Source organism: Poeciliopsis prolifica, unplaced genomic scaffold (assembly GCF_027474105.1).
Source record: "Poeciliopsis prolifica strain line A6 unplaced genomic scaffold, Auburn_PproV2 SCAFFOLD007, whole genome shotgun sequence".
NCBI lineage: Eukaryota > Metazoa > Chordata > Actinopteri > Cyprinodontiformes > Poeciliidae > Poeciliopsis > Poeciliopsis prolifica.
The window spans coordinates 5,275,862-5,294,877 of record NW_026562382.1 but is presented as its reverse complement, the minus strand read 5'-3'; the positions used below and the strand labels follow the sequence as shown (position 1 = coordinate 5,294,877).

Below are 19,016 nucleotides of genomic sequence, written 5' to 3'. Positions count from 1 at the left end.
CTACTTTGCCCTTCCAGGGCGCACATAAAGCCATCTACTCATGAGTTATATCACCATTATATTGTCTGGCTTATTACTAATCAATGCAGGAAAACTCCCATGGGTGGTGGTGCTAGGGAAACCACTTTAAAGCACATAAGGTGATTTTTTTTAAAACTTTTTTACTTGTAATGAAGGTGGTTTGTTTTTTCTGCCTTCAATTTTCATATATTTTTAAATGTGTGCTTCTTCCAACAAAGCTGGTCTCTCAGTGTGAAGACTGAGGGAATATTACACACACGCACACACAAAGGCAGATTCACACTTTGCTGTGAAAAGTGCCCATGGGAGTATGAGCGACCACAATGTGGAACCAAAAAGCATGAAGACGGCTGGGCGCGCGCACACACACACACACACACACACACACACACACACACACACACACACACACACACACACACACACACACACACACACACACACACACACACACACACACACACAGAGACGCACTTAACAGCTGACACTCACTCCCATTTCAATTAGAGTGTCAGCTGGCTGAAAGAGGAAGAGGTGGAGGCGCCGGAGGGGGAGGGGCTTATCTGAGCTCTGTGGGGAGACACATGCTAATGTAGACCAAACACATGGACAAAACACAAACACAAAGAAGGAAGCACTTTAAACAAAACAGGAAACAAATACATGCAGAGCGGGAGACGAAGAAAGCGCCACTGGAAAGCAGATACGGAAATCATTCAGCGATTAATAACTCGCCGGTGATTTAATTCGGTTTTAATGGCTTTTCTGTTGCACGTTTTTCTCCCAGTTTTAAAATCAGCTTTAAAGCATTAAAAAAAATTGAATAGGTACTCTTAAAGCAATAGCGGGCCAAATTACTCACTTCTCATATCTGTTGGTGCTTATTTCCCTGACCAGGTTGAGATACAGGTTCAGGGTAATGAGGCAAACCCAGGCCAAGGCACTCCAGTCTGCAGAGAGAAAAACACCAAGGTCAAATTACAGCCCAGCTCGCCGCCACACACCGCGCACCTGCGGACGTGCGTCCCAACACACACACGAGCCCGCGTGTGACAGCGTGTGTGCATGCATCCGTGCGCTCCACTTTTGATAAATGAAGGCCCATTCTGCAGTAATATGAGGGAAACCTGTAGCTTTGGGTGATGGATGAGAGGCGGGAGCTCACGGAGAGATAATGATGAACTGTGGAAACGCAGGAGGAGATAACAGGAGAGAGGAGGATGGGAGCGGGTGGAGAGACAGAGTGGACATGAGCAGAGGAGGAGGAACATTCAGTCAGATTGACGCCAATTTTAACGTGCGGGAACTATTCATACCCTAACCCTTTTTATCACGTACACATTTTATGATTTTTTGTTGTTGTTATTATTATTCAGTTTGCCACAAGGAATGCACAAGACACAGGAAGCATGCAAGAAGGCACTCTGATCAATTCAGAACAAATCTGAACTTTTTAGTCAACATATAAGTCAAGTTTATTTGTATACCACATTTCAGCAACAGGGCAGTTCAAAGCGCCTTACACCATAAAAACATAATTCAGTCACCAATTATGAAACAAGCAATAAAAGTTACATTTTGTCTTGTGTCATCATCAAAATGATAAAACAAAGACACATCAAATAAGGTGGGTTTTCAACCTTCATTTAAAGAAGCTTAGTGTTTCAGCAGATTTGCAGGTTCTGGAAGTTTGTTCCAGATTCGTGGTGCAAATGAACTGACTGGTGCTTCTGCATGGTTGGTTCTGGGTCTAGGGATGCAAAGCAGACGAGAACCAGAAGACCTGAGCGGTCAGGAAGGTTGATACAACCAACAACAACGAGACGTTAGTGTATTTTGTTGCCAAGTCGTTCGGTGATCTAGAAACTAAGAGAAGTATTTTAAAGTTTATTCTCTGAGCCGGAGGAAGCCAGTGTGGGGATTTTAGAATTGGGTTGATGTGCTCTATCCTCCTGGATTGGTTTAATATCTTTATGCAACTAAAGATATTGGTATTGCTGGGTTTGAGTCACGTAACCCGGATGACGTGCAAAATTCAGATGGAGGGCCGGAAGGTTTTTAGCTGTAGGTTGTTGATCCACTTTTCTCCTCCTTTTTCTGTAAGTTTATTAAAATTAACTCCCTTGTGACCAACTACTTTTAAAACATAAATATAACGTCTCTCTTTCTCTCTATTAGAACGGTTGGAACAACAGCACAGGACACAGACTTAGGGATTTTGACGCTGGATCAAGAGAAATAAATGGGCTGCATTTACTTCCGGCCCTCCATCTGGATTGGGTGACGTCAGTGATACGTCATCTGAAACCCAGCAATTAGTTTAGACTTTCTGCAAAAAGTGAACCACTGCCACAGTAGCGGCAGCGTTATGTTATGGGCATGTTTTCCTTCAAGAGGAAAAGCGGAGCCTGTCATGTTTTTGCATGCAAAAAGCTTTTAAAGCCAGGCCAATTTCCTTCAACTTAAGAATTGTGCCCTACTTTCTGCTGCAATAGCAAACATAATCCCATTTAGATACACTAAAGTGTATTGCACTGTGAAAAAATTAGCACTAAAACTTTTCCAAGCCATTGCATTCAGTGCTAAAACCTTTCCTCTACCTTAATTTTTGGCCCCTTTAAAACAGTCAGTGTGTTCTTCTGTTTACTTGAATACAAGCAAGCACAACCATACGGTACAGCAGTCGCACTCTTCTTGCGCTTAAGGAGCATTTGAAATGAGCAATGTCTAAGCCAGAAGCAGTATTATCACAATAAGTCACAATTACTGTCATTGCAAATGTGCATTATGTAACCAGAAAGCAGCCGAAGCCTTTCTTCAGCTTAACGACACTGAGCTCAGCCTCGCCACCTGTCCGGGTGCTGCCCTCCTCCTGCCGTCTTCCATCTTTTCAAGCACATTTAATAACGTTTGGTCCTCAGAGTTAAAAGCTGATTTGAGTTTTGCTTTTCCAGCAAGACTTGCCGATGTTCATGTCTCAAACTACCCCTCCAACACCGACCCATTAGCTATTGTGCTGCATGATTCAACAATCTCGGTTAATAATCCTTCATGCCAATTAAGCCTAAAACCTGAAACGCCACTTGTGCAGACAGAAAAATGTTCTTCCTGGAAAATAAATTTGGCAAAATTTCAGAGAATCAGTTTTAGTTCCACCTATCAAGGTTCCAGACAATTCTGAGTTACATAGCAACGTTCCACTCTGTCATTGAACAATAGCCGTCTCCTCGTACACAGGATGATGATGAAGCACTGAGATGCCTCATTCAGGGCGTCTCAAGGTCTGACTCACTGTCGGCAAAGCAAGCACAGCTGAGAGAACACTCCAAAGAAATGCTGGTTTATCCACTTCCTTAATGTCAAATTTACTTGAATTTTTTTGAGAACATAAAAATGTTGGGCACATCAACATGCCAGGCCAGCAAAGGGAAGACACTTCTTTGTGTACTCGGATCGTCTTCAAACAGCACTGGTGATCTAACAGTTGGATAAAGCACGCATGTTCTTTGTTAAAATCCAAGTCTTAGTTTTCGAGCAACTTCTCATGTCTAAAAGTTTATTTAATACAAGCCTACCATCACAGCATGTCACAGAAATTTGCACACTATTTGCAATCTTTAAAAGCAACAAAAACAGCATGTATTACCTTAGTTTTCCAAGAACGAGAACAACAACAAAACAAGGTGTGAGCTGAATACCGTACTCTTAAAAAGAAAAAAAGAAAACATGACAAAAATTTTCCATCGTGCTACACCACGTCGACCAGAGATCTCACCGTCTGTACTGAAGTGCCTGTTGCTGCACTGTGAGACTCCTACAAAACATATTTTACCTTTTCCCCGAGTTCACAGAAAAAAAATGGCTGCTTGCTGTTATTTTCCATCATAAAAAACATATATAGTCATGGTGTGAAAAATTAAAGCAGAGTTGCAGATCAATCTCTTAGGGAACAGCATTTTAAAACAATAGTTGGCCAGCTTCAAGGAGCAGGTCTGTGCAGGCTTGCTACCTGACGAATTAACCAGCTGACACCAAAATTGGCATCAGTAAAGTGTCACTTTATAACGAGCAGAATGGCAACATTTTATTATGTCATAATAACGGTGTGAATGAATGTGTTACATTTTTTCAGCAGAAGTAGGATTTTTTATTTTATTTTTTACTCTCCTTTAAATAAAAGCATTTAGTTCACATTAAACAAGTTGGGTTTAAACTGGTTGTAAAAAACCGTATCACTGTGAAACTTTTTTTTCTCATAGTTTTTAAACTGTGAGAATCTCATCCTGCCTCATGTCTTGACATGGCACCATAGTACTTGATAAGAGCCTGCCAAGAAAGCAGTAATATCAGCTGACTGCAGAGGAAAGCTCTTGTAAGCCTATTGAACAGTCAATTTGATAATCATGAGAAATTGGCCTTCTGTCACCATTATCAACTTGCAATAACTACCATATTATTGTGCACAACTATCTGGAGCCTAGAAACTACATTTGAAATCCCACATGACACTCAGAAAGTCGTCATGGAGTTGTATAGGTTGTATTGAAAGAAAATTATTTTGTAATAAAACCTTTAGCAATTACTGCTTGATGTGATGTGCTAAACAACATGGGACTACGTGAAACTTAAATTTAAGCAAAAAGAGGTAAATTGTTCAGAAAGTAAAACTGAATTGTGTGAAATCCCTATAAGTAGTCTGTATCTCACCAGAGAAGCTTTTTAATGACCTATTTTCTGTTAAGTTTCTGAGTTCCTGTTTGTTTTAGACGGTGTGTAATTTGCTGCTAACTGAGCCATTATAAATCATTAAATATTGAGGCAAAAATTACATGGTTGTCCACTGCATTCATGCCTGCACCACTCAATAAACCCATGGTAACATTGGAGGAGCTGCAGACATTTCTGAAATGTCTCAGGTGGACATTTCTGCCAACTGGGAGAGGAGCGGTCCAGTTTGCAGTTCACCACAGGTCAAAGGAGGCAGCAAACATGTGAAAGAAAGTGCTTTGGTCTAAATACAAAATGCCACATTAAGACTGCACATCACTCTGAACAAACCATTTCCATAGTGATGGATATATCACTATGGGCTTTGGATGGTGTCAAACATAGGACAATACTGAAATAAGACCTCTTGGATGCAGCAAGAAACTTGAGAATGAAAGGAAGTTCAGACCTCAATTCAATCCAAGTGAGGATCTGCAACAAGATTTGAATGTTCCCAGATGCTCTACATCCAATTGCTGCTTGAGCTATTTCGCGAAGAGGAACCGGCAAAAGATTTAGTCCCCAGAAGTGCAAAGCTGGTACAAACATACCCCAAAAGACCTGCAGCTGTAACTGCGGCACAACGTGAATACGCAAAGCCTCGACTCACTGGGCTGCATACACCTTCTATGTGAAGGGACTTTTGAAAGCGATGTATCTATTTTCTTCCAATTTAAAGTCACGCACGACTTTGTCTTGATCTCCCCCATAAAATTCGCAATAAAATACATTAAAGTTTACGGTTGTTATGTGACAGACTACGAAAAAGTTCAAGGGGGGAATGAATCATCCTACAAGAAACGTTACAGTTTTATTGATACCATTATCCTCCTCTGCCTTTTGAAAGACTAACCAGCTTAAATTTGGGTTTACATCGAAAACTGCTCTTTTTTTGTTGTTGTTGTTGTTGTTGCTGGAGCAACCCTTTTCAGATTTGTCGTCCGAAAACATCAAATGAATCAGACATAACACCAACAAAAGTGGACGTGCCCAAATGCAACACCAAAATGTAATTTTCACTAGATTGCTAGGTTGGTGCTTCTCATGCTATAAGCTACCAAGAATTTTGTCCAAAATAGTGTTATGAAGTTGAACCAGTCTTCAACTGAAACCATCAGTTTATTATGCAATAAACTCACACAATGACCCGCATCATTTCTGGAAGCAACTCCCAACTTGTTTAGGCACATTTTGCTCTGGAGCGATAAAAAGGGAATGACAAAGCAATATTATTTGCTGCGGTGATGTATGAGCTCGGCATCAGACGTGTGTTAGATCGCAGCTATTTTCTCCACTCCTCGCTCGGCTCGTGCAAGCCGTGCCAGCGAGCAATTAATTTAAGTCTGCCTTACCGAAGTATGTCAGCCACCAGGCCTGGAAGTTGCAGAGAGATCCCTTCGGATGGGTTTCGCCCTGGAGAACGAGCGAGAAGCAGCATGGGAAAGCATTTTAAAAAAAGGCTCAGCCACAGTCTGCTTTGAGTGTAACAGACAAGAGTAACTCACCATGACATATGCTACGCTGTCGAAGAAGGCGGCTACAGTCAGGCTGAGAATCATCTTCTGTGGCGTGAAAATTTAAGAGAAAGACATGAAGAAGGAATTTCAAATGTAACACCCTAAGTGAAAATGCCCAAGTGCATTTATGTCCGCGTGCAGAGGAGGACAAATTATAGCTGGAATGATCTCTAAAGCAGCCGACAGCTCGGCGTAGCCGCGTTTCTACTCATTTTTTATATAAAAATCCCATACTTTTAAAAGAATCACATTTGCTGACTTCCTTGTCCATTTTCTTTCACCACTTTCAATTTGTAAGGTATAAGCACAGAAGTTCCCGATGAATTTTCTGCTGGGACTCCAGCCTGACCTCTGCCTCGGACTGTAAATGTGCCTGCATGCATGAATTGTCCAAATTCCCTTAACCTTGCAGGAAGGGGTTGCCAATGTTGAGCAGTCTTTGGGCAAGAAACGGGATACACACTGAACAAGTTCCCAGTCCATCACAGGGCCTTGACCCATTCACAGTTAAAGGCATTTTAGAAAGACCACTTACTACCTGACATTCTATATATTGTTATTTTGGAGGAAGCCGGAGAACGCAGAGAGAACCCGCAGCCTCAGCGAGAACTTGCAACCTCCATGCATTAAAACACGCAGATGCATTAAAACACACAACCTGTCTGTGAAGTAACCAGTGCTCCCCCACATTTAAATCTGCAAAAGGTGACGGACGAATGGATGGGTGAATGGATGGTTGAACAGACAATTAAAATGAATGAACGGATGATTGGACGGAGAGAAGATCAGAAGGAAGACTTGATTAGAAATGGTTGAACAGATACATGGTTGGATATTTGGCTGGATAGTTGGTTTTACGGGTGGACAGACAGACTGTTTATGATGCTCCGCGATATGCTTCGTACTTGTCCAGGAAGTCTGGTGAATGCCATCTCCGTGACAACGCTGGGAAATTATCGCAGCAGACGCAGATCCCCTGTTTCCTCTCTGAAATTGTTCATTTTATGTAAAACAAATCAATAATCCGCAGACTACTGGAACCATGGTACACACCACTCATATTTTCCTGCAGCGGTGGTAATAATCTGCGGCTGCACACAGCGAGAGGAGCGCGCGCGTGCACACGCATGCAAACACACACGGAGCCCTTTATCAATTCATGTCTTGCAGTGACCCTGCCAAGGCTATGGGAAGGGGGGTGGGGAGAGGAATGGGAAGACACAATAAGCGCGCAGGAGGGCCTTGAGAGCACTAAAGACTACTGACTGACAGATAACCTTTTCAGAGAGGATGCAAGTAAGGAGAAGGTTTATGTTGTATAAGAAGAGGAGGAGGAATGAGATGGAGGGGGAGGGGGAAGCGTAGGGGGACGCGAGGTCGCTCTCAGCAATGTGGTCCGGAGGTAATGGGTTTCCGTCGGAGAGCTTCACGCTAAACTGTCATTTGCTTCAGATTACAAGAATAGCGTGCCACGCCGCTAAACCAGACGAACCCGCTGGACCGGGTTCAGAAAACACAAAATGATCCTGAAGCTGCACGCTCATAGCAACGCCGCAAACAAACTCTCTATCAAAGCGAAATCCCTTCAATATAAAGAAGAGGGAATCGGAAGCGGGAGAGCGAAAAGGTGGGGGAAGAAATCCATAAATATTACGTTTATTTAAACAGCTTCGCTTGAAGAGAGGGAAGGGAGGCTGGGGGGGAAATAAAAGGAAGCTCGGGACGGCAGTCGCTATCACAGAATGACCGTTAGTCAATTAACACCCCCCGATTCATTAATCTGTGCATTTTAATTGGGTTCAATTACGCCAAGATTTACCATGGCTAATTGAACAGATTTCCAGTGGAAATGGAGCAAACAGAAAAAAAAAAAGAAAAGGAAAAAACGAACAGTTGGAGAGGCAGCGTGCAGTGTAGTGCAAATTTACCTGAGCCAGGGAGTGATAGCGTCGGAGCAGCCAGATTACAAACAGCATGAAAACACTGAGGAGAGGAAGAAAAGAAAACTATAATGAGATTCACACACTGCAGTATTAAACTTCTATTTAATTTAATAATAACTTTTAAAGTAAGGGTTTTAGAAATACTTTCGCTCTGGACGGGCACTTCCACAGAGTGAAAATTAATCGCATATTTTCAACTTAATCAAGCAAAGATAGGAGCATCCTCCATGAGCATTTTTTATGCATTATTAAGTTAATACCACACCTGAAAGCGTTGGGTGTGGCGCATACACAGCATCCCCAGTCCACCAGAAACCAATCAACCATGTTAAGATTTAAAAAGAGCTAAACGCTTTATGAATAGAGAATTTATGACATGATTAGTTTAAAGGTTAAAACTTGCTTGTAAAGGTTAATGTCATGATTAACTGTTCCATCCAGCCCGGCACACCTCAGATCTATAACACAAATCTCATCCGAGCTCACTGGATGGCATCCGGTTCTTTAGGTTATTTCCGTGCAAATGCACCACCGATCAAGTGTGGGAATGTTTCCAGGCACATCAGATGTTTTGGCTTTGAGCTTTAATGAACACTTTTTTTAAGTTCTTTTCGTTAAGACGCTCTCTCCCTCCCTCCACCCCCAAAACTTTATTTACCGTGTTACTTTTTATTGCTTATTTGTTGCAGTGCAGCCTGAAGTTGTAATAAATTGGCTGCAATGTGAATCGTTTGCAGGTGATGTCACTGAAACTCGCACACTACGGCATGCTCCCTTTAAGAATGACATCAATTACTGCCGAGATGACACAATTTATTTACAACGGCCAAGACAGGTGCTGCCACGTCCTTAATGAACACCAACAATTATCACTCAGCCACTTATAACCATTAACTCCTCTTTGTTATTTTGTTCTTAATTGTCCCTTTTTTTGGCACCCATGGTTAAAGTGCAAGGGCCTGTAAATAAATGACTGTTCTATTGCAACAGCATAATCTCGCACTGACAATTTTAGAATAATCCAACATTAATTTGAGTGGCAAAAAATAAATAAATAAAGTCATGTTAAGGAATAATCGTTTTGCTCTTAACATTTTTGCACACTTCCTTTGCCAATTAGCCAGCCCTTAGTGTTCCCCTGGAACATTTCACAAGATGGCCACCGAAGAAGATTGTTTTGGTCTGGTAAACCACGTTTCTGTCAGTCTGTCGATCTGTTTGCATCGCTATTTTGGAAGACAGATTCAAGGATAATTCTTTTTTTAACTTTGTGGTGGACTCCCCCAGATTGTAATGAAAATTTTGGGGCATTTCAAAACATATAACGTATACATTGATACTGAATAAGTTAGAACATGCTTTCTGATGAGGCTCACTTGTCAGATTGAAAGCATGTTTTGAAAAGAACAACCTTTAAGATTGTATTATGGATACTTTTCAAAAAGTCCATAATATTACTTTTATATTACTAAACTTTTTTTTTTCTTTCATATTTTCATTAAGTAGGAAATCATAATTAACAGAAACAACTCTATTTAAAGTGTGTCACTTAGTGTTAAAGTTCTTGAAATAAATAGATTTTTCAATAATATAATTTATTTAATGGACCTGAAACAAGCTAACAGAAACACTGCATGGTTTTCTGACAAGGTGCCGCCCTAATATTGGCAGATGAAGGTAATTCACGTACAACTAATTTCAGAGTCTCAATCACAGATTGAACTTATCTGTTTACTAAACATTCTAAATATGAGGTCCTTTATGTTTTCTTTAGGAATAAAAACTCAACAGCTCATTTAAGAAACAACACAAAAGGTAAGAACATTTTGTTTGTCTGATGATTGCTTTGCAGTCGAAATGCTTCTTGTTGAAAATAATGTACCGTTTAAAAGCCTGTTTATGTCCCTTCAAACAGCAGCAAATTGTAAAAAAAAAAAAAAGTAAGTATCACAACTCATTCTGTTACTGACTCTTTTGTGGCGCTTGTTAATTGGATCAGACAGATAAAGTTAGACAAACACTTTATTTATTTAGCAAATAGGAGATGCTGTATTGCTCTGGAGTACAGCAACCGCAACAGCCTGGCCACCAGATTGGTCTCGCATCCCGTTTTTCATCCAGCATTTAGGATGTGTTATTCTGGCACAAACAGTCAAACTCAGAGATCCTGACTTCACCGCAGCAGTGGGATTGAAATCAAGGCTGCAGTCGATCGGAAGGAAAGCACTGTGACTTCTAGAGAGAAAGAGTTCAATTCCTAAGAGCTGGCATGTGAGATCAGAGTGGCTGAGGAAAGTCATCTGAACATTTCTCTGCATTGCGATTCCCTCAAATTAGGGAATCATTGATTAATCGATAAATTGGTTTTATCGATTAATCAAAAAAAAATTTTTTTTATGTTTGGAAAATCAGGATTTTATTTGAGCGATTTGTGGGTTTCAATAGTTCAGAGTGATATCAGCACACCTTGGGCAGCCATCTTGTTTGACAACCATGCTTGCAGCTTCTATTTATTTGGAATTCAAGCCAACTCTGCCACAAAGTACATCGGTCAGGCTAAGATGTGTTTTTAACAATAGAAGGTCATAATGTTTCTGGAACATATTAAAGTGTTAACATTACAAGAACAAAGTCTTAATATTAGGAGAATGAAACAAGTATCTTATGAGAACTCTTCCACAAAAAATAAAAAAATACTTATCCGAGCTTTTATTTTTACTCAAACAACTTTTCTCTCATAATTTTAAGATGTTCTTCTGGTAAATTGCATCTTTATGCTGCTAATAATATGACTATATTCTCATACTTAAAAAAAAAAAAAACAATCTCAGACTCTGGCCCTAATGCTGTACCGTACAATTCACAGAAGGGATCATTTAAGGGGATGACAGAGCCACTTTTGGAAAATACTCCTTGTCATTTGTAATTTCCTCTTTAGAGAATAAAAAAAGATTAAAATTAAAATTAAAATAGAAGATTTTATTTTGAAATATTTTGCCCGATCCTTCATCGATTGCTTACATTTCCAGGAAGGAAGATGCCTCCCCACAACGTCCCACTGCCTCCATCGAGACATACTCAGTATTGGCAAATAGAATTTGACAAGTTGTTAGTGGACCCAACCCCCTCTGCTGATTAACCCATTACAAATATTGAACCATTTAAAAGGAAATAAACAGGCTTTCTAAATTGGGAAAACACAAATCCCCTTTACATTTCCTCCTCGGCTAATTTGATAGAATAAAAGACAGGGAAATATTCACCATCCGAATAAGGAGAAGGTTCCTGTGGCTCGTTTTACTGATAAAATCACCGCCTGTGAAACAAAAACAATTGATTAGTTCATGGCTCACGACATATTAAAGTGGTTGGCACACTTAACTGTGTGTTTTGCAATTTGTTTCAGGTAAAGCCCTCAGGAAACATATTCGGAAGTGCGGAGAAGATGCTGCACTATCATCATAATAATCACGAGCTTAGACGCCAACAGGACGACAAGACTGCCATTTGTTTCAGCTTACCTGTGTGTGTGTGTGTGTGTGTGTGTGTGTGTGTGTGTGTGTGTGTGTGTGTGTGTGTGTGTGTGTGTGTGTGTGTGTGTGTGTGTGTGTGTGTGTGTGTGTAAACACACCAGAGACTGGGGAGGGATTGCAAAATTAAATTTGCACTCAGAGTACTCCAGCTCGCTGAACATAAACAGCTGCAATGTACTGACACCTGAGACGTGTACTCAAAGGTGTTCGCGGATGTCACATTCACACAAATCCGACCTATTTTGCCAGGCAGCAAACAAAGAGGGGGGATGTGGGAAGGGGGTGCTGGTTAGTGACAGCTGAGAGACACACGACGTACAGACGCAGGCAGATGTGATAATGAGCAGAGCGAGGGACCAGACGCGCTGCGTGTTTGCTAAACTCAGAGGATAGCGGCGCGCCGAAATGAAAGGAAAAGCATCGAGGAAAGAAGAGAATGAGAAAGCTGCTACTCAGTCCGACGGGCTTCGGGGAAAATGAAAAGGCCAGCAGACGTCTCGCATGCAAAGCAGAGAAGGGCATGCCCACGCGCTCAGATCTGGAACGTCGCTGTTATCGTGTTACACACGGTTAGCAGCAGCAGCATGTGAGGAAAGCCGCATCGTCAACAAGCAAACAAAAAGGAAAAACATCCTTCGATCACTTTGATAATCTATATTCAGGCCTGAGGGGGGAAAAAGCATTCCTGCAACATGTTGCTGTTTTTACAAAACATCTATTGAATAATTGAAACACCTTCGATCTTTAGAGATGCACCGATTCAATATTATCGGTATCGGTCCCAATGTTGGAAAAGATTTCAGAACAGGGATCGGTGGTCTGACTGAACAAATTAAAGCTATGTTCTTTTTACATTTCTGACCAAGCTTATGAAGCTACTGGTGTATTTAAGGGTGCTGTACTGGTGCAGCGTCATCAAATACATTTGCAATTCAGTACATTTATGTATGTGTTAAAAAAAGAGATGTTTTAAGTCAATTCAGCATTGTTGTTCTGTATTGGATTGGTATCAGCTGATACTAAACCTCAGATATCTGTATTGGAATCGGAAACAAAAAAAATGATTTGGTGCATCCCCAGTAAAAATGGAGGGTTTGCGGGTAGCAGGGGTTACCAGGTTACATTTTTAAAACAAGCTTAAAAAAAAGGCTCCTTAATAAAACTGATCAAAACTCAAATTAATTATTTTGAGGTCACTTCACTGACTCGGTCCAGATAGCTTAGTGCTGTTGGGCTACAGGGACATCTATATGCCCCACATGATGATAATGTGATACCGTTTACTGTGTCTTATGGCCTTCACTGTCTGTTTGTGTCGTGTGTACTTTTTTTTAATACACCAACTTCAACAAAGTCTAATATTTAAGTTGCAGGAGTGTTTTTCTATCAAACTGAGCCAAAATCCTTCTGTTTAACATTTTTTCAGCATATCTATGCATAGTAAAGTATTCTTTAATTCTGATAACAGTCACCCAGCAGCCATGACAGAGGAACTCTTAATTCTGATGTCATACATCACTTATACTGCCACTCAGAAGTTTACATACTCTTTTATGGTTAAAACAAGATCTGGGATCGCAAGTTTAAATGCATTATGAATTTTCTCTGATCCAAGCAATGTTGAACTACTGACATGTACATACAACCCCAAATAAATAGTCGGGGAAACATTTCTTGGAAAGTTACAGAGAAACCAGATACTATTTGTAAACTTCAACAAGCTTATGTAATAGATCTGGCTGGATATTTAAAGTGCTCCTTCATCATCCCTCCGAACCCTTGTGCAATGGTATTCCTGGAAGCAAGAATAAAGATCATCTGCTTACGGGTTCCACCATCGTGCTTGATCTTAAGGCCTCTCTCAATTTGATTCCTCCAAATCTACTCCATGAGGGTTTGTGGCCAAAAACCCTCAATATTTATCTCTTGTAATCAATACAGTTTTATCTGGCAGACGTTTGGCTTGTCCATGTGGGTAGCTGCAAAATTTCAGTCATGCCTTAGGCTTTTTTCTAGCTTAGCACCTTCAGAGTCCATGTTGATGTGACAGCAACACTTTAGCAACTTCCAGTTCATGATGGGCTTCAGTGTTTCTTTGGTTGTTCCTGAATATCCTAAGTTGTCTGTTTGGGTCGTTTAGTTACAACCTGGAGAAGTTGATCATTTGAAAAAAGACATTCATCAATCAAACCCGTCAAAACTGGATTTGGAATGCTTCCTGAAAGGCCTGCTTGAAGCCGCAATCCCAGTCTTATTGAAAATATTCAGAACATGCTGGAATGCCACGTCGGCACCAGAAAACCAACCCATTTATATGACATCTACCATATCTGATCATTGAAGTCCAAATATCCATACAGAATTATGACAGATACTCATAATTGCAATAATAATACTTATTACTGTACTAATTTATCATTAATATCATTATTATCATTAAAAATTGTAAATTTAGTTTTGAAATGGCGTGGATTAGAAAAAAAAAATCCTAAAGAAGTTCTAAATAGTGCAACCTATTCTTGTATTTCAGTTTTATGAAAAATAAGTCAAAATGAAATGCCCTAATAATTAATGTGAAATGTGATGTACAGACTTCTGAAAGGAAGTGCATTTGTGAAAGAGCTTCACACAGGTAATGCGACCAATTCAAACTCTCAATTGTGGGGAAATACAGAACGAAACTGCATTTCTTGAACGATGTCTTGAACATACATACAAATCATTTCCTCCCTGCTGCTGCTGGTGAAGCGCCAGTTATTTGCAACCAATGGATTCGACACAAAGCTATGACACGAATAGCTCGATTTGCAGTATTGGTTTGTTTTGTAGCCCGTGTTTGCTGGGTGTTTTCACAGAGCGATGTCTTCTCAGGGCTAATAAACCCAAACCTGAAAGCTGGCGCTGATTCAGTGGGATTCCTGTCAGCAACGGTGAAATGATGCTAATTATTCAGGATGGCTGGCAGCTCACTGCTATTATTAGCATGAGAAAACATGCAGCTGTCAAGCTCCGTTCATCAATTGGCCAACTGATAATCATTGACCCCCTCACCCCAAAAAATAAAAAAACACATCACTGATAAATAATACTCATGTTAATAATAATAATTTTCTACTACAAGCTGACAAGCAACGTGATTATGTGGCTAATTAGCTCCAAAGCTAAAGCTGCTGCTGCTGCTCTAACAGTGGCTACTTACACATCGATTGTCCTTTGAGGAGGAGTTAAAAAACACGCAGCGCGACTCGTTAATTACACTCCGAGAGTCCATTTTAAGACAACACGTCTTTAAAATAAATACTTCTGCTCAGCTTGTTATGGTTTGGTTGTGGCTTTCCTTTTTACTTCCTGTTACTACCGTGCGCGCGAAGGGACACAAAGGGACAAGCTCCCTGAGTTTGCGTGATGAAACCCTGTGACATGAGGGAAACGTTTCCAAACTTTAAATATGTTTGTTTGTTTTTTTTTCAAATTTCTCTCAGAGGAAAACGTTTTATAGATTCAGCATTTAAGTTTAGAAACTTAAGTTTTTAAATAAAATTGTCCTAAGAATCCTGACCTAAAGAATGTGTAACCCTTGAGCTTTTCCAAACGTAATGATGTTACAAACATAAATATGAATGCGTTTTGTTGGGATTGTATGTGTTAGAATGCTTTTGAGTAGCTCTTCAACCAATTTTGTACATCTGGAGGCTGAAATTCTGGCTCTCTCACAAAATGGATTGAATTCCTTTGACTGCATTTTTGGGTTTTACCTCCCAAAAATGTTTTCCTTTTCTAGAATTGCCTTCAATTGAGCTATGCCATCTTACTATAAGCATGATCCTGCCACCAGCACCTTTCATGAAGTATGTGGGCTTCTACCACATATAGAGAGTTAGCTTAGTTTTGGTCTCTCTCATGAGAGCAACTTCATCAACATGTTTGCTGTGACTTGTGTGAAACACGAAAGGCGACATTTATGACATTCTTTCAACAACTGCTTTCTCCTTGCCATTTTTTTCTTTATCACGTAAAATCTTGCCAGCGACGTACCCGAAATTACGGAGTGCATGACTAAGACTTGTACATCAACAAATTCTCCAATCTTGGTGGATCTCTGCAGCTCCTCCAGAGTTACTACGAATGTCTTGACAGAACACCTGTATTCATATTTATACAGTGATTAAATTACACATAGGTTGAACACTTGGGTGGTCACTTCTGAGTAAATAATATCACACTATTTCTGAAAGATATTTAAAAACTATGCACTAAATTCTGAATATTATGCATTAATACACGGTGATTGTTGGTATACTCCTAAATTAACCTCTTCTTTTGCTACAAATTAGTAGGGCTTCATACAGAAAAAGTAACCACCATAAATTTCCATAAGGACAAAGCACAATCTTGTTATGTAACTAAGAGAGATGAGAAGTCGTCTAACCGCTCTTACAAAACATGGATGAACTGCCAACAGGGTGTGTTGTACTGCGTCTTTGTCCAGAAGCTTTTGTTGTTACTGGCTTTCTAACGATAGTTTTTACATCATGTAAAGAAACTCCTAACACGTAAATTTTTACTTAACACGTTAGGATTTTCTCAATCTATTAGAATCATTTTTGTGTTCTTGGGAAAATCAACTTTACTCACACTCCAAATTTGTCCGGCGTTAAATTTCCATTGAACTGTGTGACTTTTTAAATTAAAAAAAAAAAAACATAACTTTGACTAAGCCGTGTAAGTTTACATTTAGAAGCACTATTTGCTGTTTTTTCCATTTATTTCTTGAAAAGATTAATTTTTGCTGATGCGAGGGTTTTGCCTTACAGCGGTAACAATAGGTACACAAAATTACAATTTACAGTAATACAGCCCAGCCCAGATTTTTTTATTTTTGTTTAACTGTGTAACACTATTATCTCTGTGGTTAATCATTTGGTTATTTATTTTACAATGCAATACACTTATCTTTGTGGTCATATCTGTTCTACTTGCAAACTAATTCACAATCATTCAATCAAACTTTATTTCTAAAGCTTATATAGGGTGAGATTTAAGATACATTTTTTTCCAGAGGTTAAAAATACAACGGACATCTGGTTCAGGAGACTGTTTTAAAGTAACAGCCATATTTCTTGCTTGTTAGTTTATTACTTAGCCTTTGTACTAGAGAAATTCATATTATACTTATTGTTTTTGTTACATTAGTCCACTTTTTTTTTTTTAAAGACAGCAAAGTTTGCTATATAAGCAATCGTGTTCCCATAGAACAATATTAGGCAGGTACTTTGCATAAAAATGGACGACTGATGTAGGTTGCATCAGTGAGTTTATTTCAGGTTCAGATTAATTCGCAGATTGACAAAAAAAAAAACATTTATTTTTTTAAAACCCATTTATTTCTGACATGCTGCTCCTTCTTTTTGTTATCCAGTTATCCAAAATCCTCAATTTCTTAAGGAATTCACTGTGCACAATACTGAGGCATGCCAGGTTTTTAGTGAACAAATGATTAAAAAAAAAGAACTAAAAAGGTCAAAATGAAACAATTAAAACCTTGAAAAATATCCCTCAAAATGAATTTCAGTGTCTGGTTTCTTGAAAGCAGAAGTTACTTAAAATTGAAGGAATTCACTTTTTCATACAATTGCTTCATTGCCGGTTATTAATACACATACAGTGAGCTTTTTTTATAAAAAAAAAAAAAAAAAAAGCTATGTTTGCAATGTTTAATGGTAATAGTAATAAGTTGACCGACTCTTGGAGCTAAATCTGATGTTCTGGATTTTTCTGCGCTTCATTTCCATGTTTGTGTGCAGCCAAAATGCCAGAGGTTCAAGGTGTTGGCTCTTGAAACTTAACACACAGGGAATGTTCCTCAACCTGCTGGCCATTTAATCAACACCCTCTTTAAACACACTCAGCAATGTAAGTGACTCTGCAGAGCTTTTATTAATGTAACTACTGGGATTACTGTTACCAAATGAAGTAGCCTATGATTGCAAGCTAAATTGTAGAATTGAACTGGCATGAAATTTGTATCTCTCTTTCAAAGCCACTGTTTTTAGCCAAACCATAAACAGATGAAGTCATTTTCTCATGTTGTTGTTTCCCCGCTAACAGCTTGTTTTGGTTGAATACTGTCAGTGGTATATTGCTAGAATTCAATTGTGCAAAGCATTGTTTATCACCAAAATGAATGTCCAACGCATTAAAGCTAATTGTCTTTGTATTTTAACAGTGCATTTTGAACACTAATGGTACAAATGCTGATATCATTTATTGCAAACCATCATTTGAGATCAATCGTGACGAGGGATCAGAGTAGGGCAAGAACATTGCTGATAGGCAGCTATAAGCAGATCCAGATCATGGATCCTTTTTTACTTTTTCCCGTCCTTTTTTTTCTTATGCTGTTAGCTTTGCATGCACTAAATGTAATGGGAAGTTTATTTCCCAAAAAGATTCACTTTTATTTCATCGGTCCAGAAGCGCTGGGCTTCGTCACGATGCCTTTTGAGTCAAGTCTTTGATTTCTTTTTGGTTAGCGGTTCTTTTTGTTTTGGTTTCCTGGAGCTTTTCCATAGACATGATTTTTGTTTCTAAACCTTAGAAATGACTTAATCCTTTCCAGACTGAGGTTATTGGAATTACCTTGTTGTTGTTGTTGTTGTTGTTTAATCTGTCCTCAGGTTTCTGTAGATCATATCATAATGTTTTGCTTTTTTAGTTCTTCCTGCCTGTACTTCCTGTCATTGTACAAGTTTGTTTGAGCGATTTTTTGAATTTACAGTAGCAAAGCAATTATGAGGCCAGTTTAACCGAACTCAGCTTCACCGTAAAATTGGTTAATCATAGTAAATTTAAGCTCTTGAAGTAGAACAGGTGTACTTCACTTATGTTGGGTCTGGACAGCTTGTTTTCTCTAAGACCATGAACGAATCATCACCAGTAAATTTTTGTGCTGCAAATGTGGCCTTCATATCGCATTCAAATTTACCGCTAAATGTTTCAAAAATGTTTTAAATACATTTTTACAACGGTCAAGTTTCTGTTAGTTAGATCCCTATCCTAAAAATATAACAGACAATAGACGTGACTATTTGTTAACATCCAAGCACTTATTAGGTGACTTCATTACCCAGAAAAAAAACAAAAAGTTGAGAGTAATATGGTGCAGTGAAATGTGAAAGCCGCAAATCGTGAGACATAAATGCAGTCGGGTAGAAAAACGACACTCCAAGAAGTAG

General features: G+C 39.3%; 1 protein-coding gene across 4 annotated transcripts in view; it reads right to left on the bottom strand.

Moving 5' to 3' along the window:
- Positions 1 to 15,124, bottom strand: part of si:dkey-100n23.5 (cyclic AMP receptor-like protein A) — a 71,538-nt gene extending 56,414 nt beyond the window's left edge. The window contains exons 1-6 of one of the 4 annotated variants that reach the window (XM_055032098.1): positions 14,981 to 15,124; positions 11,512 to 11,564; positions 8,234 to 8,288; positions 6,294 to 6,350; positions 6,141 to 6,201; positions 884 to 971 (exon numbers count right to left, since the gene is read on the bottom strand). In XM_055032098.1, coding sequence (XP_054888073.1) covers positions 884 to 971; positions 6,141 to 6,201; positions 6,294 to 6,350; positions 8,234 to 8,288; positions 11,512 to 11,564; positions 14,981 to 15,052 — 386 coding nt within the window. In that variant the 5' untranslated portion in view covers positions 15,053 to 15,124. Of the gene's footprint in view, positions 1 to 883; positions 972 to 6,140; positions 6,202 to 6,293; positions 6,351 to 8,233; positions 8,289 to 11,511; positions 11,565 to 11,879; positions 11,985 to 14,980 lie in introns of those variants that run through there. The other 3 variants (XM_055032099.1, XM_055032100.1, XM_055032101.1) reach the window with 3 other exon arrangements.
- Positions 15,125 to 19,016: the final 3,892 nt, after the last annotated feature.